Source organism: Athene cunicularia, assembly GCF_003259725.1.
Source record: "Athene cunicularia isolate RWA chromosome 4 unlocalized genomic scaffold, athCun1 chr4_part2, whole genome shotgun sequence".
Classification (NCBI taxonomy): Eukaryota; Metazoa; Chordata; class Aves; order Strigiformes; family Strigidae; genus Athene; species Athene cunicularia.
The window spans coordinates 7,270,138-7,293,420 of record NW_020799099.1 but is presented as its reverse complement, the minus strand read 5'-3'; the positions used below and the strand labels follow the sequence as shown (position 1 = coordinate 7,293,420).

Here is a 23,283-nt window from a genome sequence, read left to right as displayed (position 1 = left end):
ATTTAAGATTAAAAGGATTTGCTGCTAGGTCCTCTGTAGCAAACAACTGTCTCTTTATAAAGTCTGCTTGGGTTTCAGGAATTATTTGCTGTTGCTTGTGTGACTGACATACAGTAGATACAAAAAGAAAGAAAAAGCTGAATTTTTTGAAATTATGATTGCATCAGTGTCATTACTGTAAAACATAAAAAGGGGCATAAATGATATAAAGGCATAAATAATCAGATTTTATAATCTGTATGAGCTCAAGACCTGACCCAAAATAATTACTAGAAGCAAGTGAGCCATATTGTACTTGACCTTCCCATAGAAGAGTCCCCAGCAGTGAAAGATGCTACATTCAGGAAACATTTCGAAGTTCAGGAAATTTCCTAGAAATAGATAGGTCCCAGTACAGTCTCTTTTATCTCTCTCTCTTTTTTTTTATATATATATATATATATATATAAATTAATATGTTTAACCATAAAATGTGGTGGGAAAGATTTCACAAGAATAAATTTGGGGATTTATGTCACTAACATAATATAGGTTGTGATTTGTCTTGATACTTAGAACTCTCTCTTTCTTTCAATTTTTCCCCTTTTGTCTTTTATTTTGCAGCACTAAATGTTTTCACTCTACCTCCTGAATTGCAATTTCAGCTACTGTGCTACAATGGCGCATAACTGAAACCTCTGCTGCCAAACTAAGCTTTAATAGTAATGGCAAAAAAGGATAAAGAAGCATTCTTCGTAGCAGCAGAGCGGTTTTGCATTGTTTGCTACATACCTGGGTGTGTGTGATATTTTTTTTTTTTTCCCTAGTCCTGTTTCATCTTACAAGACACAAGCTTTGCCATTCCTGGACTGATGAGTGCTATCCCATGAAATTAAGTCTCCATCTGGAGATTAGATTACAGCTTTGATTTCACTGCTTCTCACTTATTAGTCTTTGAGGTCTTAGTTGAGGTTTTGCAAGTAGCAACAAATAGTGGGTTTGTATTGCACTGTTTTTCTCGATGTCCAGTAGTAGGGAAGTCAAAGTATTTAGCTATGACTGCATTTACTACAAGAATCTTTGGAAAAATGAAAAGACCAACTGCTGATAGAAGTACTGTAATTGGGAGAGTAAGTGCTTGTTGGTGATGACACTTATAATCATTTTATGAGTGCTTTTATTCTTAGTGACATAATGTATGCATAGGTATGATAAAAGTGCAATGTTACCTGTGCAAAAGCATTTCTTCCAATATTATTTTGTGTTTAACATTCATCTTTTGGATGGTAAGGCTTATTTTTTCAATTATTGTTTTATATGGTTGCAGGGAATACTGTCTGTGTTTATCTTTGGGGTTTAATTTTTATTACAGAACTTTCCAACTGTTTTACATCTCTATTTCATCCTTTCACTAGGTTCAATATTTTTAGGTATGGCAAACTGGAAGTAAACTAGACTGTAATAAGAATCACAAATATATGCTGGTGTTTGCTGCCAAAGGAGGTGGCAGTTATTTTGTCAGAAGTTGTCTCATGTGAGCATTTAAACCAAGCCAGGTACATATCTGAGAAAAATATTTATAAAATGTCTGATGATCTTCACAGCAGGCATTATATAATATGCTAGACCTATCTTCTGTTTAAAAAAAAAAAAAAAGAAAAAAAAGTGGGGGTGTTCTGGTCAAGTTCAAAAATGAGTATCTTTATTGAACTGTATTTCATTTTATCCACACTTGTATCTCTTCTAAATGTCACAATCAGGAAAATGGTTTAAAGAAGTATAAAATATAGCAAAGTAAGACTTCTGCAAATGTACTTAATGGCTGACTGCATGAAATTTGGAGGTACATTTTGCTGTGCTTAATGGAAAAGATCTCTCAAGATGCAATTCCCAGAAGTCTCCCGAGGGCTTTGTCTGTTGTTTTGTGTACTGGCTTTGTGTTGCTGAAAAGCTCATAATCATAACTGCTACGGGCTTATGAGTTCAAGTGGTGAAACTGGAATGTTTCCTAAAGCTCTATAGCATGATTCGAAATGGGAGAATGTAGCTGACAGTAGTCTTCATGTGATTTCTGTATTTTTTGCACAGTCGGTTATACAGGTAATAGTCTTTACCAAGCATTTTGAGCTTGCTGGTTGGCATTGTGTTGTGAATTCTGATCGCTTTCTGTTATTTGGGGGGTACAAAAGTGCAAAAGTTGTCAGGAGAAAATTTCCTATAGGGATGGAATTCTCCTCCAAGCGATAACTAATGGAAGTGTTGTTATGAGCCACCACGTCACAGAAGAATGATGCCAAGAGAAAGAGGGGTGTTCTGAAATTGTGGTGAAGCAAACGGTGGTATTAGGACAATTTTCAACAAATGAACTAGGGCAGGCCCCTGGTTGCTCTAGGTAGTACCACAGTTCTTTGATTTGTTCCCCATTTTCTCAGTGTCAGACAGAATTCAGTGTGTGAAACCTCAAAAGTTTATTGGCCAAGAACAAAGCAAGCTGGATGTGTGGTTAACGAGGATTTGACTTAGGAAGGCAAGGGAGTGGGAAGAATGGGGTTTCGGACAGAAGCACATTGCCAGAATATTTCTCTTAGTAAAGGAAAATCATGACACAGTTTGCACTTACCCAAGTACTGTGGAAAGCGTAAACAGTCAAAATGAAGCACAGAGTGTTGTTGGTTCCCCTCCCGCCACGTCCTCCTCCTCCTTCATAAAAAAAAAAAAAAAAAAAAAAAAAAAAAAAAAAAAAAAAAGGCGGGTTGTATACATGTTTAAAGGGTGAGTGCAGGGCATAGACTGGAACAAAAAGTTGGGTTTCCAGGCTACTGAGTTCTCATTTTTCTTCTGTAGTATCAAGGTTTTGGGGGACAAGAGGGATCCCATCTGAGCCAGCTGCTTGCTCTACTAGCATCAATACTGAAGTATAGTATACGAGATACTCTGCTCTCTTTCTTACCAGGCACTTTAAAGTGTTTCTGAAGGTTTTCTGAAGGTTTACATGAAGGGAGTAAATAAGGTTTGGAGTTAGTGTTGCAAAAAGGTCTGTTGCGCTGCTGAGAAGTAAAGGGTATATTAAAGTGTGGGAAAACAAGTGCATTCAGTGAATGGCCTGTAGAAGGTTCTTTAAAAAGTTCTGCTCCCCTGTGAAGAGACGCAAGATCGTGGGCTTCAGAGCAGTTCTGGCAGTGTAACACAGCACGGGCTGCGAGTTTTCTATATGGAGAGGAGGAGTAAGATGCTTTGGTATGAGTTTCATGCTTGAAAACCATGCCTTTGTGTTCTGGCTTCTTCACTGCTGCCTCATGGGATGGGTTTGCAGCCCAAACAACAGCAAAAAAAGAGCATGGGAACTTAAAATGATACTGCCACATGTTCCTCCACAAAGGCCTTGAATCCTACATCATAAGATGTATACTTTGTTAGAATATGATGTCCTAATTAAGTCTGGCAAAAGACGAACATGTTTGCTTTCTGAGTAATTTGCCCTAATGACTTTGAACCCTTTTGACGAACAACAGTAATATTGTTAAAAGACTCTGGCAGAAAGCTTATCCATTGCTCTCCATGAGATGTCTACACAGATTGTTGCTTTCTGCAAGCATTATTTCAAAGGAATGTCTGCTACTTGGTTTTTGCCTCCCCTTCCCCTTGACCTGATGCCTTGTTTCACTCTCTCCTGTGTTTTCTAGTAATTTCATTTCACATTAGATAGATTGCTCTATCCAAGGATTTTTAGTTCCAGCTTATGTTGGAACCTTCATTATATGAACTTCGGACAAGTCAAGCATTTGGTGGGATTGCCTCTTGCATCTTTTTATTCTTATAACTACCTGCAGAAGTTACGGCAGTGTATATACACCTTCCTGTCATAGGGTAATGCCTTGGAAGAGTTGAAGAAAATTGACATCACCTAATTCTAGGAAGGCTAGCCTTGCATGGAAATTCCTGAAACATCGTTGATGTTAATTAAAGGCAGGCAGTGACTGCTTTCAGTGTTGTGCGAACCAAACATCACATGCAGTTGCGATGATTTGGCACCGTGGTTATTCTCAGTATGGTCAGCTCCTATCTGAACCGGCCCGTAGCTAAGAAGTAACGTGTGCGCATATTAGATTTTATTATTATAATGTGTAATTTTAACATGAGGTGAAGCCTTTACTTGTTCATTAGTTATTTTATATTTGAAATTCAGCCTGCCTGAATGCAAAATTAAACATGCCATCTCTTGTATTTGCCAGTTGCTGGCAAAAATGTCGTCAAGGACATACAAGTATATAATCACATAACCAAAAGCGACAATGAATGTGACTATTTTGTGCATGCGTCTATCCAGCATGTACTTATACTTATTACACATCATGGCTCCTGAGGCTTTTCAGAGGAGATGTATGTTCCCACTCTGGAGCATTCATTAGTCAAGGAGAAATTGTAGAGCCACTTTCAATCTACCTCACAGTAATTAACACAAAAGAGAACCCTATACCAATCAATAATCCTTGAAAGGGGGCTGAGGAGAACTTGCTCTCTCTGATCATAACTGGCACTGCTGTGAAGGGTAACTGGGTAGAAAATCCACAGGATGCTATGAATGGCTGTCTGCCGATGTGTATTGCAGTACTAGCAATAGTTTGAAAGCCCAAAGGGAAAAATCTTGGCTAGATGTCACAATTGTTCTAGAATCACTCTGTGATTCTAAATTTTGGACTTAATTTTTCAAATACAAACCCAGCACCACTTACAGGCTGCATATATTCTATGGGACTCTGTTACCTACAGACAGGCAGTCTGTCCCCTTTACATCCCTTACCTCCAGCTGTTCCTGAAGCATTTGAAAACTGCTAATTATTTCTCAGCTAATTTTGTGGGGTTTTTGTTTTGGCTTGGGTGTTTTTTTTTGTTGTGTTGGGTGTTTTTTTTGTTTTTGTTTTAATTTTGCAGCAGGCCTTCTGGGGTAATGGGTAGATTTTAAAACGCAGTCCTCAAAATTATTTTTATCCCACTGGGTACAATCATGATGAGTAAATCAGACCTAGAGGGGATGTCCTTATTCTCAATTTTGGTGGGGTGTGTGTTTGCTTGCTTTGTTTGTTTTTAATAATTACTGTTCTAGCTAAAAATTCTCCAACAAACCAAACTCTAAACCAAGACAACAAAAGAAACCCAAATCAAGATCAGACGTGACCTAGACACAGACAAGAGATAAAGTGATCTAGTATCAGAGATTGTTCTTTTTGGACACATTTCAGCTCCCCTGAAATCAAACCTGGGGGATGTATCAGTTCAAAAGTAAGCTCATCACACTTATTATCTACATGAACATGAAATACCCTGTGACTTAGAGGAATCAAATGGCCATGAAAATCTGTACTCATACATCTTGTCTTGTTTTGTAAGTATCAAATAGATGCAACTTGAATTGATCATCTTTTTGAATTAGGAACTCAGAAAGCATTAGCAACATTCTGAAATTTAGTGCTTTATGTAAACACAGCGAGACTGAGAGTGGCAGGAAAAAAAAAACCCAAAACATTCAAAGGCATGCAACTGAGTAATTCAGTAACCCTCACATGTAGAGGCAGTTCACTCAGTGGGACTTTAACTTTATGTGCTAGGCAGGCTGGCTGTATGCTGGAAGGCAGTTCCCCCCCCACCCCAACGCCATTTACATGCATAGCTGGCCTGGTAGGTGTAAAAATAGACAGGCAGCGCCTGAATTGGAAATGGTCACCGACTGCTGCCCGCAGTTGCTGGGGTTTCGGGTTCTCCGTGACACAGGACGGCTCGGGGAAGGGAGCCTCGTACGAGTGGCCGGGGAGAAGAGCACAGGCGGGATCCTCCTCTTGGGTTGTTGGCTGTCCTTCGGGAGCGGTGGGCAATCCCGCTTGCAGGGGTTAGCAGAACTGATATGGGCAATGCACCGATTTGCCAGTTCTGTCATTCAGATAAGGGTTTGAGAGCACAAGGGAACGTACAGGATTTGGATAAAACTCCTGACTATTATGGATGCAACAGTGAAGAAAGTAAAGATCCTGAAGCCCTGGTAAGTCTTGGCTGAAGAAAACAGGAATCGAAGGGAAAAATTAAGATCAGGGTTGTGCACGTTGGATTTGGAAAGGATCTCTTTGCTCAGCCCTGAATCTTAGTTGATAGCTTGCAGTATAAAGAGATCGAATGTGTCCATGTTCAAGCTTTGCTTTTGCTACTGTGACTGTAATTAAAAAGCAGCTGTCACTAAGCTGTGCAGTCACTTAAAAGTGCTGTCAGCTATGAGAAGGTCTAGGTATATGGAGAGGGAACACTCTCAGTGAAACAAATCCTTCAAATGAACGGATGTAATCAATTATCCTAGTTTACACAACTGCTGTAAATGATCCTGCATTGATCATTCTTAAAACTTGAACTCAGTAACTTTTTTTTAAGCTGTTGTCTGCCCAGTACATGATATTATTTTCTGTTTCCTGTAGAGACAGAGCCCCACAGATCTTTATGCAGATGAGGGTTACAGTGAGTGGGACCAGGTACCCGCAAGGGCGTCACATTGATGATTGCAGGGTTTGAGAGTTAGGCATGCCATGATTGTAACAGTAATGGCAGCATTTGCTCTGCAAACCAGAAGAAAATAATTGAGATGAATACCTGCATAATGTTTATGGTAAATAAAGTGCCTTCCCCCCCCCCTTTTTTTTTTTTTTTTTCATTTTTTTCTCCCTCTGGGAAATTTGTTATGAAATGGTTATTTCATTCCAAATTAGCAATGAAAGGAGGTATCAAAAACTTCTAATGTCAGTAGATCCAAATATTATATTCTCCCATATATATTGATCTAAAATAAAATTTTTCTCCGGTCAATATTATGCTTTGCACTTGCATGAATTACTACAATGCATTATAGGAAATGTAGTTGAGATGAGTTTACAGCATTTGTAAGGGGAGAGGAGACTGGAGACACTTGCAGCAGCAGCTCACAAGAAGCTCTGCTTTGTCCTGGAAAATAATTTTGATGCTGTCTTGGTTTTCTGCTGGGAAATCTTTTTGACTGAAATTTTCTGGGCAGTTTTACTGCTTATTTTACTGACAACACAGTTGGACCAGTTCTTCAGAAATAAAACGTTCATGTTTTAGCTTGAAGAAATTAAACTATTTCATTGAGTTTTCAGCCAGTTTTTTTCCTCCCATCAAGCAGTTTTTGGTTGAATTAACAAATAAGCTCCAGCATTTGTGATGGGAAACGTGCAGCCGGGGGGAGGGACAATGCAAGCACAGGACTTGCTGGGGTAGAGGAGGGTGGAGGACAGACCTGCTTCCATTGCTGAATATGTGGTTTTTCGACAGGCTTTATAGTCTTTCCCTTAAGGTGAATGGCCTGAAGCTGTTTGCGAATGTATGGAAGTTCCATGAGACACAAATAAACAAACCCTGAAATGATTTTCTCTCTGAATGCATAGTCTCCAAGCTGCCCTTCTGCATAAGGTCAGGTCTTTGAGGAGGCAGGAATGAGCCAAATCGAGCAGCATGTGAGCTTTGAGGTTTTTTTCCCCTCTCTTTTTTTATTTTTTTTTTCCCCCCTCCTCTGGGTACTTTTCAGTCAGCCTTCAGAGCTTTTCATAGCAGGCAGAGATCAGGCACTTTGATAATGTCTTTGATACATTTAATCATAAGATCTTGGCTTTATATGGCTCTGGTAGGGACTGCCAGAGTTGCTTTAGAATATCTGTCTTGATTCAGATGTTACAGTGCTTGGAGGATTACAAAGGAAAATTGCTCTATTTTCCTAGGAACGCTTACAGTCATTATATTTATTATTATGATTCCTTACAAAAATGTTAAAAAAAAAATGAATAAAGTTCTCTGTAAATTTGAAACGTCAGTGAAGTTTTGTTCTGAAGGGAGAAATTGTGTATTTTTTTCCTAAACAGGAATACAGTACCCAGCACCATACCTTGTTAGCTATACGTTTCCTATGCTTTTATACAGCTATAGCTGTGCTTGCTGTCTTGGTTTATGAAAAAGAGCGCCACGTCAAGCTGAATATGATGACTCCATGAATCTTGTACCAGATAAAAGGTTCAGAGTAACTCAGTTGGTATTCAGCCAACTCAAACGGCAAAATTGTTTTGCATAATCTAATCTTTTCTAAACTAAAACAAAATCAGGACTGCTGCTTCAGGCCTATCTTGCTGAAGAAATCAGGAATGTGTTGGTTTGACTGTCCTGAATTGTCTGTATGATGGCAAATAACTTTGTCAAATGGGGAGTCAAATTTTGATACTGAGTTCATATTTGAAATAACAGTAGCATAATAAAACACCCGCAACCAAACTATTTCATAATAATGAATTATGGATTAGTTTTTTTTTTTTTTTTTCATGTGCTGGAACAAAGACGTTTCATATGCCAAAAACACTGGGCTTTGTAACATTCTTGGATATTTAATTACATTCATATTTGCTCTTGAAAGTATATGATCCAGTCTTGCTTCACGGTGCTGGAAATATGTCTGGATCATGTTGTGTTTCAGACTATGTAGGACAGATTGCTCTCTGAGTTTCAGGACAGGATCATGCTGAACTACTGCAGCATTCAGAGGAGAAATTTTCTCTTCCTGCTCAAGGCAGTGGATTTGCCAACATGGACTTTCATGTTATTGTACATGACAGTCAATATAGATTGTGATGCTGAGAAGTGGTAAGCAGTTTGCAAAACGTTGGGAAAGATCTGTGTTTGCAGAGTGTAGGACTCATGGTCCAGCCAGTGCCTTTCACTCCCCTTACTACAGCAAAAGTGAGTGAGTGCCTGGATTTGAAACCAGAAAGTTTTAAATACTTAAGTAGGCCAGAGCCATGCACTACAGTCTTCTAGATCAGGGATTTACAGACAGTGGAAATGCTGCCAAAGAGCAATTCATTCTGTGGACCCTTAGGTTAAAGTGAGATAAACTGCTTTTAGGAAGTTATTCCTTTTCATTATTATTAGTATTACTTGATGCTATACGGACCCTATGTGACCTGCTTGAATTAAAGGTGTAGCTTTTATGCAGGTGAAATTAGATGAAACTGGTTCCTCCCCTCTGCTACCCAGAGTTGAATTGTTTGAAATTTAGGCCCAGGAGTACAGGAGTTTTGTTTTACAGGTTGTGTTCAGCTGGGAATTAAGGGGAGACAGTGAGTGTTTAATATCATGACCAATGTACAAATAGCAAACGTCACAGTTAATTAAGAGAAGGGTTTTGTGTAGTTAGGTATGCTGATTTTGTGTGGTTAGGTATGCTTCAAGTGTAACTGCCCAGTTGATTGGCGATAAATTAATGTGAAGAGAGAAAAAGAAATTGTGCTGGGTATGATGCTACTTGCATGAATCCTTTAAAAAACCCAAAAAGTCTTCTAAACAAAACCTGGTTTCCTTCCATAATGAACAAAGTTAAAAATTCTTCATTTACTATTTCAGTATCCATTTTACCATTCTGTACAAGCAAGGTCTTTATGAGTCTGCTGGCAGAACTGACATTGAATTAGAAACTGCTGCACTTCAGTAACACCCATTTTGTTTGCATCTATTTTAGTCCATCTCAAAGAAACATGAAATAATTTTTTTTTCTGTTTATGGTACCAGTAAGTTTGAATCAGTGGATAATCGGTTAATGGTGTTTAGGTAAGTAAAGCTGTTTGATTCTTTAGCACTGATGGTGTTAGCACATTTCTTTTATTAGAAAATGTCCTTTTGATGGTAAGACAAGGGACAGAAAGGAATGAAGAATTAATGAGTGTGATAGAATTATCTGTCAACAATCTGCTGTAAGCTTTGCTTACAGGTTAGATTTTTATTATTATTCAGCTTAGAATGACATCCTAATTTGTTCTAGAGATGTTCTAGCAGCATTACCCCTAGTTAGGAATATCAGTAGTAATGAAAACTTGCCATGGAAACCATTTAAATGCCTCCCAACTTCTAAAGTTGTTATACCTCAAAATCTCAATATATAGCATCCAGATGATCCCAAGTATTTTTCTTTCCTTTAGTATTATTCAATTCCTTTAGTGGTAATCTGGGTACCATATCAGTATTTAAGACTTCAGTAGATATGTGTATCGTGTAGTGGAACTAAGACTGATCCTGTGGTTCTTTTGAACATATCCTGAATCTTCTTGTTTCCAGAAATGACTAAATGATACTTTCACTCAAATTCCGGCACAGGAAAATTTCCCATTAAACAATAGGATTGTCCATTTCTATTTTTAGAGTGATTTAAAAGTGTTAGTAAAAGACATGAAGTTTTTTCTAGTTTTTAGGATTACTCAGACTACGGTAGAAGATTTCATTTTTTTAAAAACCCAGTCTTTTTGGTTTTTGGTTTGTTGTTTTGTTTTGTTCTTTATCCTTTTTAAACAAATCCAGGCTGTGTTTTCCAGGTGCTTATGAGATTCGATTTTTTAGATTCACACTAATGAATGTAATTGGATTTGCACACATTGTTTCCGAGCTGGGACATACATGGACATGTTTGTTTTTGACAACATGAGTAGCTCAAGTGGGACCTCAAGGATTACACATGCGTGAAGGTCAGCTAGTACTGAAGTGCTGTTCTGGATTAGAACCCTGTTACTGAGTTTGCTTTGTATTTTAAAATCAGTATGGATTAAAATAATGTCTGTCATTTCAAATACTGTATTTGGAAGGAGCATGCAGCTGGGCAAAAGACTTTTAGTCTATTATTTTTCATAGAACACTATGCAGTTTTGCCTCAGTTCTCACAAATCCTTCATTGACATAGTAAAAGTCAACTGGCAGCGAGTCCAGTATGTCAATTTAATGAACGTAGTGGGAGGACTCCTACAGATGTCTATGGCAGCTAAGTATCATAATGGGTTTATAGAAGACATTTGCTTCTTGGCTCAAGTACGGGTTGATTTTACTTCAGTTTTCTCTTCCTCTTTTACTGCTGCTGTATTTGCTAATACTGGCCCAAACTCAGGAACACAGTGTATCTAAATCCATCCTTTAGCAAATAACTTAAACCTGTTTAATATGAGATCATTTGGACCTAAAGATGTGGTAAAAATGGAGTAGATTTTGAAGTGTTTTGCCAAACGTAGCCCTTTATTCCTCTACTGGTTAAAACAAACCAAAAGTGATTAGGCATCAGTGCATTTCAGTGGACAGAAAAGAGTGGCTGGATGGCTAGTGTCCTGCAAGCTCTGGCATTTCAAGGAGGAGTTGGCAAAAGAGTCAAATGTGTCCAAATGTTACAACCCGCATAAAATGAAAGTCATACCTTACAAATAATTGGGAAGTTTCCCATCTATATCAAAAGATAGAGTAGTTGAAGCTTGGCTTTTCTATTGGTAAAAATTAGAAGGGTCCATAAGTATGTAATAACTTGCGGTTGTGTCTGTCTGGAGCAGTCTTGTAGCAGGGACTGGTATTCAGATAAAACTGTTAGCTAGGTATAGTTTCCTTCTCATTATATTCCTCAGAAATATGTGTTTGTTGGGGTAGCATAACAGTCATAAGAAACTTTCTAAATATTGAATGTAGCTTTCTGAGAACAGTCTTCATAGTAAGATATGAAACTACTACAAAACTGTCATATGCAAATATTAACATTACTGGAAGAAGTCTTTCAATTCAACAGTTATTAATGTTGGAATTATAATACATTTTTATTTTATCATGTGCATAAATCATAATACATTCCTCAACCTAGTTTTATTTTCTTAGCTTGTTTTTTGTACTGGCTCTTTCCATCTCTAGACCTATCAATTAAATGAATTTCTCAAGGATGCTCTAAGTCTTGAATATTTTATACAGTGTGTCTCCTTCGAGTTGCAGCATCAAGAAAGCCTTTACCAGTATGTATAGTAAACACAAACAACATTAGTCTTCCCCCATACTTTGACACTGTATAATTTTGGCTCCTACACATCCCTTAGTAGGTCTGATGAAAGAATATGCATTCTGAGGAACACAGGACATACTAAAGGGGTCACTTCCGAATCCAGTCCGCTCTGTCATAGGTTTCTGTGTTAAACAGTCATTTTCTATGTTTAAATATGTGCAAGCTAGTTGTAAATAATGGAATGTTTTAATCCTGGGTCATACGCAGTATATAACACAAAAGCTTTTTCTTTTCTTGGAGCTATTTCACCATCTTGTTATTACACAGTACTTTTTGCTGTAAATAGCAATAGTCTTTATGCCAAAGCGTGGTCCCATGTCCATACTATGTGCAACATTATGGTGAGGGCAACTCCAGGCATGGTTTCAGCTCAGTGCTGGTAAAAGTGGTGCCAACTTCTCCATCTCCTTCATGACATTCTATGATTAATTGGCCTAAATATTCAAAGTGTTTTAAATTATTCAAATGCATATATATACTTGAAAGAATGGTTTTATTTTTCTGATTTATTATCATCATCATCAACCTAGACAGAAATAGATCCCCAAGATTCAAATAATTGTTAGATGTTATTAGCTGCATCTTGGTAGAGAATATTTAACTTGTTAGTGATCTCTCGTCTCTGAAAGCTTGTCTTCCTCTTCTCACTTCACAGTTCCTATGATTCAGCTTCTCATTTCTTAAAAAAAAATGTTAGGTTATTGTAAGGTCAGAGGTATCTTTTACTGGATAAGAAGATGCTTTAGATATTATGAGAAAGAAATGTTTAGTTAAGACTTATATTTTAGAATTGTGGGGTTTTCATTTCAACTGTTTATTAACAAATTCTGTACAACCACAGGTACTTAACAGGGTGAATTATATCTGAAATGCCTACACATGCTTGAACGGGAAGAGCTGTGTGATAAGAATACTTCTATGAAGTTGAAATAAGAAGATTGAGCATGTTGTTTCTCCAGGAATTTAGATGCTGAAATGCCTTTAAGATCTGTGATTTAATTTATCTTCCTCCATGTCTTCCATTAAATTAATGGGAGGAAAATATTTATTTTTATAAGCAAAGGAGGTGGTTTTGAAAGTAAAGCACTGTTGTATTTTTATTTTCTTTCAGAAGATGAATGTTATTTCATTAAAGGCTAGGCAAATATTGTTTCCATTATGGCTGTGATCTCATTTACCGGTGTTACAATACCAAGCCTGTGCCATTTTAAGTGCAAGATTTAGCTCATGTTCTGGCATGCATATCAGAACTGCAGGCTGAGACTCTGCTGTGGTAGTTTAAGTCAAAGAAAAAAAAAAAATCCTTTGCCTTCTTGCAGTCATAGCTGCATCTTAGGCTTGCAGTTCACAATATCGCCATTGTTCTGTTGTGATGCCCTTTGGAGATCAGCAGCACTTTCAGCTCAATAAAAAAATAATTCAGGGTACAGAAGATAAAATGTGAGCCACAGAAAAGCTATCTGGCAAGTTTTACAGAATCTGTTCCACGAGAAAAAAGTATTCCTTTTGAAGTCCCATCTTTTACATTTCAATGCTGATATGGAAAAAGCTACCATACTGGCCAAAAATATGTACGTGACAAACGAGTTGGGTAATGGTAGCACCTCATCTGTGCCGCTTTTAGAGTTGTACCCAATTAAACGATGGCTGGTTTGAACAGATGGTTTCCGAAATCAGAGAATAACCAAGCCAGTTGGGGCAAAATTTAGTGGTTGTCTCAAGGGTAGGAACATAAACTGACACTCCAGAAAGTGTGGCGTAATAAAAAATTAATGGATTGTATTTACATACCTGTCATTTGCCCCTCCCTGCATCATTTAAGTACCAAATAACATCAAGAATCCATGAAAACCTGAGTTTAGATTATGCAGCTTTTCTTCTGCAGTGAGCTGAATTCTCAACTCCATGCACTACCTTGAGTGTATTGACATGATGAGCCACCAGTCAAGTAAGAGCTTTTTAATGAAGAAGAATAGTTAACAAACCATCATAATTTTACTAATTATAGAAACACCTCTTGTTCAGACACTGCCTCACATCTCTGAAGTTTGTAAATGGTCTTTACGCTGTCAGATAACTCTGAAGATTTCCATATTGACAAATTCTGTCTTAATGCTGATTTTATGTACAGTAATAATGAAAGTTTTTATAACTGCTAATGATTTGAGTTTTTTGATTTATATAAAGCATACAAGTTAATAGCAGGTTTTGCTCACCTCCTGATCAGGGCCAGCCTCTTCAGAAGTCATAGCTAAAATTTTCTTGATAAAATCAGACTAAGATGTAAAACTCTTATTTGGTTATTATACATTAGTTCTGAATTATTTTTTTTTTTTTTTTACTGTCATTCAATTAATAAACTGTATTTAAGATGAGAATTGTTCAGTAGACTTTGTTGCTAGACTCCATTCTCCTGCAGAGATATTTGTGATTATGGACAGGCTGGGGTCATTCATCTTATTTGAAGGGGGGAGGGGGAACAAAGCCAACCTGCAGGAGTAATTTTACTATAGACATGATTTCAAACAAGTATTTGGATGGTTTGGGTAGTGTTATTATGAAAGCTGTCTTTTGAAAACTGAAGCCTCCTACTCCCCCAATCTTACTGTCTTAAGTATGAAGCTACTTTTTGCCAGCAGATTTGAGTATGTGGAGAAATTCCTATGAGTTTGGTGCAGCATATGATTTTACGATTTATTTTTGCACTTCTCTGTAAAATGCCTTTGAGAAACAGGTGCGTGCTATGTGCAATAAGTGATGCGGTATGCTGTGAGACAGGAAAGGCAACTAGAGTGAGGACAGAGAAACCAAAAGGGAAAGTTTCCAACAATTTGAATAAAATACTGATTCCCATGTATAGTTTAATTACGGAGATTCTCTGAGCTATGTGTTTCAACTTTAGGCAAAATTCTGGCAATGCAGTTAGCAAGAAAGAAGTTGAATCCACACCCTCTCAAGTTATTTTTAAAAAAAGCATATATTCACTCGATCATTTCTTATCTCTTCTTGTGTAATGTCTGACAACTAGGTATTTATAAAGAACACACTTGCATTCTGCTGTGAAGGTACTTAAGGTTATAGTGATTTTTTTTTTTTTTCACGTTGTAGTTCATTTGCTGTAGTGCTCTGAAAATACTCATTCCTGGCTCCAATTATTTATCCTCAGTCAAAAGTTAACACAGAAAAGTTGTTAAAAGACAGGAGCTTTTTATATGGTTCAGTAATATCAAATATTCCTCACAAATCTATAGCACGTATTAGAATTGTGTTGCAAACAGAGTTTTAAAATAAAATAGTAATCAAAGACTTGTCGTCATCTCAATATATATGTACTGAAAGTTGGATGTGTTTTTTTTTTTATAGTGACTGTTGTCCTTCTCTTTGATCAATATTTTGTATGTGTAGAACTGCAAGTTAATAGTCCAGAATCAATAATGATTGTAGTGAAAAAAAGAATTCAATGTGGAGCAGTCAAACGTTAATGTTACTACTGTTAGTGGTGCATTTTTCGTAGAGCAGTTTGGATCTCTCAGAGTAGTACATTAGAAAAAGCTTGTTAAGTCCACGGGTTGTGAGTTTGGCGCATACTATAGAATATCAGCTGAGTGTTCTTCAATTCTTTATACCTTATTCTAATAGCATAACATAGATTGCTCAGCCTTAGTGACCACGTGTAAAAGTGAGCCGTAATTCTGACTGATCTGAACTCTGTGTGATATGTAGAGGTGCCAGCTGAGACTTTGCAAATTAACATGTCGGCATCGGAGTTTCCTAGATTGCAAGCCCCTCATGTTCATATGGCTGCTGGTAACTGCTTAAGGCATACTATTCTGTAAACTTTTCCTTATTGGTAGAGTGCTTGCTTTTCAGCATCATCTGCATACATGTGTAAAACCCCTAAAAAAAATAAAAATAGTCTCAGGGCTGTGTGCATAGGAAGAGATGATGCAGTAAGTATCATATGGTGCAAAGGACTCTGACTCCATGTTTTTATCTTCTTTCTTATAAGGAATTTTCAAATGACAGTTTGGTGACAGTTTTTCTTCACCATTCATCAAACTACTAAAGTCCAATATGCCAGCTTCTGTGCAACTGAAATGCATCATGAATTCAACTAAAAATCTATATGTAAGGAAACAAAATATTTCATGAGATTGCTGAATCAATTGGAAAAGACTGCAGATCCAAAATCATGGTTTCCTAGCATGGTAAAACTATGGATAACTGCTGCTGTTGACTACTGAGACAATTTTGTCAAAATGGATTTGAGTTTGTGATGTGCTAAAGTGAGTAAATTGCCAAGACGATACTGCCAAAACTCTTTTTAAAGACCTGAAAAGAATGGGCAAAAGGACAAACTACTGAGGATCTACTGTAAAATACAGGGTTGGCAAAACCAGGAAAGAAAACACACGTCTGAGTACTCCTAACTTCTAGGACTTCTAAGATTTAAAAGGCAGTGCTGAATCTTTTGAGTGTTTCATGGAAGCACTCACTGGTATTTTGTATATGAATTTGTATATGAAGGAGTTGAATTGCTGCTTCATGTGTTTTATTTGCATGTTCAACTTTGATATAAATGAGAACATCATGCAAGTCTGTGAGAAACTTCTGAAATAGGAGAGGACAGACTATGAAGAGATGGATACAATCATATTCATCGAATATGAGATCAGTACATGTTACAGGGAGAAAATTAATAAAAAAACCAAAGATCGTGTAGGCTAGGATTTTTAAAGGCACCTAAATGAAGCATTGAGTTTCCTCATTGTGTTTCACTGGGATGTTAGCAGTTTTGTTCCTCTTCTATTCACAGTCAAGCACTGTTATTTCAGAGTGATAATATACACAGCATGAGACCTACTGGAATGTAAGTGCCTGTACAGAGAATTAATCATGAAGAGTTAATTCATTATAATTCTTCATGTAGACAAGAAGTTTGCATCTTGTGTTTCGATTGATACTCAGGTGTGTGTAATGTGTCTTGAAGTGATGTGCGTTGCAGTAATTTAATTTTGAGATAACAAAAGTATGAATCAGGGAGATGAGAATCTATTTTGAAAAGTGCTGCTTGTATCGTCATAGCCAGAAAACAAATGGAATGTAGTTGTCTGGTCTTAGCTACAATCTGAGCTTCCAGCAATAATTGAGACTTCAACATTTTTAGCCTTTCATGTAACTCTCAAAGAAAAACATGCAATGATTGATTCACCCCTAATAGAACAGAAGTTGTAGGTGTTCATTTGTTGTGTCATTCTCGCTTAACCCCTTAAAAGTATAAAACTAGATGATAGCAGTTTGGGCGTGGTAAATTATAGAAGTAGTAAAGCATGAAAGAAAATGGGGAAAAAGAAGGTAAAATATGTGTCCTATTGAAGGTAAAGATGCTTTTCCCATTAATTTCAAGTGTCTAGATTTTACCCTTTGTGCTCAAAACTTTGTTCTTGGTTAATGTTTTTACCAAGACACTTGATTTTTCAGGGACATTTAAATATTAAAATAGAATTTTGTTTCTTTATGTGCGTGTATGCGTCACAGGAGGCAGTGCAGTGCTAATAGCTATTCTTCGATCTTAAAAGGGATCTCTTAAGTACCTGTCAGAATCTGCTCCTGTGTCAAGCCTCATCCAAATGCTTGCCTGACTGAAGCCCGAAGCTATTAAAGGTTCTGTCAACGTGAATTCCTGTGCTACCTTCCCGTTCACCCTGCTGTGTGTTTAGAAATATGGTCTGTTTTCTTAACAGTAAAAGATGTGGAAAATGTGCTGAAGTTTGCTGAAAGGAATTCAAAAGGAAATATTTTTGTCTTGGCATGTAGAGCAGTTGTAAGAAGAATCATTTTGATGACATCCATCTGTTGCAGATTAAAATAGGTTGGAATCGGGGATTGTGAAGTTAGTACAGCGTGATAAGTAGGGTGACCGAAATAAGTGTATTGTAATGGATTGGGTAACTGAAATAAATTGCTTTGTCGATCAGTATTAGTAAGCTGAAAGTGACAGACTTTTACGATATTCTCCCAATGTGAACGAATGGTTTTCACCCTGTGTTTCTGACAGGAAGGTGAAATTAGATGATAAAACATGCTCAATTGGAGGCGTTTCAATGGAATGCCAAGTGCAAGTCCAACGGCATGCATGCCCTCCTGTGCCTCTCTAATCGCTCCCCACAAAACATAATTTTACAGTTATTTATCTGCTTTTTGAAACTCGCTCCTACTCTGTTTATGAAAATTGTTACTATCTCTGTGCGCATTCCCAAATGCTAATTCTGTTTAATCATTACTCTCTTGCACAATTTTGTTTTTTCTCCTGGCATCTGCAGTTGTAGCCAGTTTACCTGGGTGTAGTCTCGCATGTGGGTGAACATCAAAGTATGTGCTGCTTTCAAATAGCCAGTATAATTTCATGTCATAATTGTAGATAAAGGCAAGAGGGCTGACACATTTCACGCTCCCTTGCTTAACAGTACATCCCACAACCTAGCTGAAAAAATGAAAACATGATTTTATTTTTTAACCTATAAATGCTAATGATGCTTTAAACGCAAATGTGTGTATGCAGATAGTTTAGGAGTGAGCATGTTTACGTTATCCTGGATTTAGATACTCAGGCTTGAGTACTTCATCCGCTTTGTTCTATGGTTAGCTATGCTTGCAGTGATGCCCGGTTTTGTGGGACATTTTTTTGCCTTTAGCGTGCCCCTTTCCTGTGTCACAGATAATAACGTATATCCATAGGACTTCTTTGCTCTTGGATATTGTTTTTTCTTCAGTGTAACTCTGTATTAAGTGAGTATGTGTGCCTGAGTATACACTGTAGTTACGTAACTTTCTACGCCAAGTACAAATCCAAAGTCAGTGTATGTTTTCTTAAGTAGCATAGCCAATAACAGGATAAGTCAATTATTTTCCAGGGATTTGAGCATGCATATATATATATATATATATATATATATGAAAAGTATCTCAGAAAACTTTAGCTAGCAACTTGATGCATTAATTTTTTTCTTGTTGCTAATATCAGTTTCTGTGATTTCTGTTTTTTGTTTTTTTGTTTTTTTTTTTTTCCATTGGTTCTTTCTAGATTTTGAGCCTCAGCAACTCTTTTGCTCACTCTGACAGGTCTGCAGTTGTTTTATGCCGGTATTGCCTTGTTTAAGTATGTGTATGCTAATCAATGCAGTTATAATGCAAAGTTAGTTTTCTTCACAATTTTATTCTCCCACAGCATCAAACGTGGAAACCTTTCACTGGTGATGAAGTTGTGTTCTTTCCTAAACAAGAGCTAACTAGAGATTTTTTTTCTTATCTTTTTACAGTCTGACAGCAATGCAAGCTTTCTCCGAGCTGCCAGAGCTGGCAATCTGGACAAAGTAGTGGAATACCTGAAAAGTGGAATAGACATAAATACATGTAATCAGGTAAGATATTTGAAGCACAGAAGTTTGCAAGAGTGAGTTGCAAGAAACCCCCCTCAATAACCTGTTGTTTGCATGCTAGATTACTTCACAGAGATGTTTTGATTCACCTCAGGCTATGTTGTCAGTCTTGTTCTTCAGTGGTATCTTTCTGCAGGAAGCTGATAATGTCTATAAAATTTTGTTGCTTTTAGTAAAGCTTTGTGTAAACCTTTTTGGGCTGCACTTTCTTGCCAGTGTCCTGCAGGTATAGATACATGTTAGTGAAGTACCTGTAATCAAAACTCACTATCTGCCTTGGTAGTCTAACACTAATGGCCCTGCTATTGTGAAGTTCCAGTTCTAACAGAAACACTGAGCACTAAATAGAGTTGTATTCTTCAATATACTCAAATTATTTAACCCCCCTTAAAAAAAAAAAAAAAAAAAAGGTTCTAGCTGAGGAAGTTGTTATGTAGTGTTCTTTGGATACAGGTAGATACTATGATAAAATATTCCAGGACATCAAGTCGAAGGTTCACTAATTCTGCTTGGGTTTTTTGTAGTAAGCTGCAGTTTAGATGTCCTGAGGCATCTGCGTTCAGTAAAGCACACCTCACTCTGTCTGCTTGGGTTTGTATCGCTGTGGCGGAGTGAGACTGAACTGAGGCCCACCCGTTATCCAGTTTTCTTTCCCATACTGTGAGTCTTATCCTTTTATTTGCCTGGAGAAGTGGGACTGTGCCACCACTCATATTTTTTTCTCTGTTAGTTATTGCTGTTTATCTATTGTATCCATTTATTAATTGTAATGAGGCATGCCCATGTAACGGGTGTTCTTCATTTTAATGAAAGATACGCCTTTCTCCAGAGAAGTTGCATTGCAAGTAGGGGTTGAGGAGCAATAGGTATTACAGCAGTTTGACAGATGAGCAGAGGATGGCAGTGAGGTGACTATAATTAATAAATTCTACAGCATTACCAGCTGCCAGGTTTTGGTGTTGGGTGTTCAGTGTTTTGGTTTTTTTTTTTCCTCAAAGCTATTTTGAAGACCTCTGTTCTGGTATCTTCATAGATGTAGGGGTTAGTTTAAAAGAATGTTCCAAATTTCTTTTTGCAAACATTTGTCTAAAAGACAGTGTGGACTAGCATCCTTGGCAGAGCCAAGGAAAAAGTTGAAAGCCATGTATGAAAAATGGTATCTTTAGCAATGTGAAGACATTGTTGAAAGTTTTAAAGCAAGGTGTGCTTGAATAATATGAAAAGTGAAGCCAATAGAGACTTCAGGCAACGATTTGCAAAGATGAATGCAGTAGTGTTTGAGTGGATTTCAAAGTTAAATTGCAAAACATTTTTCAGTTTCTTGTAAACGTTTTTTTTTTTTTTTTTTTTTTCATATTCAGTGTGCTATGTTTAAGCCCTGTAGCATGGGGACATTTTTAGAGTCTGGGGTTTCTATCATGCCTAGAGCAAGAGTACTCTTTCAGGACATGCTCTCATTCATATGATAGTAATAGCACTAACTTGAAAAAAAGAAATTATGGGTCTAAATTTGTAACAAACTTTTTACTGTTCTTACAGAAATTATCCTGGCCCTATTTGCAATATGTTGTTATATGTTTCTCCAAAATAAAAAAAAAATATAGACTCCGGTTTCAGTTTTATGCTTAGTTTTCAGGGCCTGTTGTTGGGTTTGCTCATTAAATTAATGTGAATGCTGGGGGAATGGGATACCAAAGAGAGATGATACCAAAATAAATAGGTAAATTTGCACATTATCTGTGGATTTTATTCATGCCTTTTTATTCAGATCAGTCTGTTAATATTTTAGTAAACAGACTTTAGAACCAAAATATTATTTGCTTGTACACAATATTCTTAAAATTAGATTCTTCAAATTTTTTCTATTTTGTGGTGAAAAGTATTACCTAAGTATCACCTAATAACTTAAAGACAGAAAAATGATGGACAGTATGTGCTTTACTGAAGAAAAGAAAAATAATTCCATTATGAATCTAATCTTCCCCGTTATTCACATTACTTTTACGTTTTGATTTAATGAAAAATACTCTCTTTTTGGCAGAGGATGTTTCAGGTATAAGATATCTGGAGCTGCTCTGTCCTTTGTGAAATATGTAGATGTGGAATATACAAGTACTGGATAGTGGCAAAAATTGAAGTTAAAAATACTATTTTAGGTTTTGTATGGAGAAAACACATATATTGTCTTATCTCTTCTGATTACTATTCAGATTAAGATCAGAAATAATTTCCTTACTGTATCCTGAGACACAGTTGTGGCTACTAATGTAAATTGTGCCCAGGAGCTGAGCTGTTAGTTGCCATGGACATACCTATTATAAATAAGTAAAATATTTAGGAAATCTGTACTTAGCTTTAGAATTAGTAAGGAAATTATATTATGCCTCCATTAAGTTGTGACAGCTAATAAATTGCTTTTCAGGGCAGCTAGAAGGAAAAAAGCCTGTTGAAACAGCATTTTGAATTTTTTCTAACCAAGGTTATCTAAGTCGAATGAAAGCTTGAGCTGTTTCCTGCTCTGGTATGACCAGGGGTTTTAGAAGCTGTGGATTTGTTTGGTATCAAATAAAAACTATGAAAACATGGGTTTTCTTTGATGGCAAGAGCAATAATCCCCTGTAAAACTGTAAGTCTTAATTTTTCTGAAAGAATTTTAACAAAGTCTTTGAGCAGTATGCTCTGGAATAGTACCCTGCCAGTGGTGCTGATAGCATATTCCCCAATGTTTGGAATTTAGGTTGCAATTACTGTATCTCTGAACCCTCAGTGAAGAAATGTACCTTTTGTTTTCTTCTTTGATAACTGGAAGTCACTTCTATGAAAATTATTAGTGAATTGCTTCAGAAACCTGTAAGGGGATCGCTTTAAAGGGGCAGAAAGAGTTGTAGTAAGTTTTTTCAAAGGTAATATTTATACATCTTCTTTCTTTGGCTTACTTGTGGTGTACCCTAAACCTATTATTTCAAGAAAGATTTTTGCACTGTTTTTACCAGTCTTGCATTTCTGGTGCATTTTTTACTTCAGTGGATCAGTTCTAATGAAGACTTTCTTGATCTGTTGGTTGTCCAGATGCCCAAATCCAATCTTGGCCTTCATAAAATTTCAGAAGGAATTTTTCACAACTGTGTAGTTAGTTATCTTCAGTGGATTCTAAAACACTTCTTCATTTTGAAGTTCAAAGGAAGCAGGTGGAAGTTTAGCACACTGCAGTGACAGTCTCCTCCTGTAGGAGCAGTTGCTGGAACTGTAGAGGTGATTGTTTCACCAAGAGTAAGATCAAATCCAATTCAAAATATGTATTCACAGTAGAAAGGGCATGGGGCAGTCTGGGCATTATAGAAATGTTATATACTGCTTTATCATGCTGAACTCAGTACGGTCAGCCAATTGAATTTCTTTAGCCAGCCCACACAAAGCACCTGATCCCCTGTGACCTGAGGTGCGGAAGTCTGAGGTTTCCCTTGCTATTTTTGTGAGATCTCAGCCAGTAAGTAAACATTCAGTGGATGGTATTTTTAGCTGACTAGCTAATTTATGTCCAAGCAGATTAGAATCTTGTAGCTCACTTGAATTAGTAGTGCAATTCTGATCGCCCTCACATGGGTAGAGAGTAACCATGGTTTTTTTACCTTGCTTCAGAAAACTGTAAACTTAAATATGTTTTTATCAGTGGTCAATCATATCTATAACATATGACCTCCCCTTTCAGTAAAGTTATTACTGCTGTAAAAATACACTGTTAAAGTTTTGCCATTGATATGACTGTAGTGTGATAGAATGTTTTAGCTTGGCTCTCTTGTAAGACTGTTCTATAAATCCAGTTACTTTTGCTTCGTAGCCTAGGGACCTACAGTTGCAATGCTTATTTAAGTGACTAGTATAATCAAATTTAATAGGACTGTAACCATGACTTGAAATAAGTTTGCAAGTAAGCGTCTGCATCAGTCCTGAAAAGTGTCTTGACATTCTGGTGAATTC

The 23,283-nt window shown here is 36.9% G+C and overlaps 1 protein-coding gene across 32 annotated transcripts in view; it reads left to right on the top strand.

Annotated features, from left to right (window-relative positions):
• Positions 1–23,283, top strand: part of ANK2 (ankyrin 2) — a 310,156-nt gene that overhangs the window by 137,466 nt on the left and 149,407 nt on the right. For 21 of the 32 annotated variants that reach the window (XM_026847411.1, XM_026847406.1, XM_026847417.1 and 18 more), the window contains exons 1-2: positions 5,879–6,013; positions 19,186–19,287. In XM_026847411.1, the coding sequence (XP_026703212.1) occupies positions 5,879–6,013; positions 19,186–19,287 (237 nt within the window). Of the gene's footprint in view, positions 1–5,878; positions 6,014–19,185; positions 19,288–23,283 lie in introns of those variants that run through there. The other 11 variants (XM_026847415.1, XM_026847414.1, XM_026847413.1 and 8 more) reach the window with 1 other exon arrangement.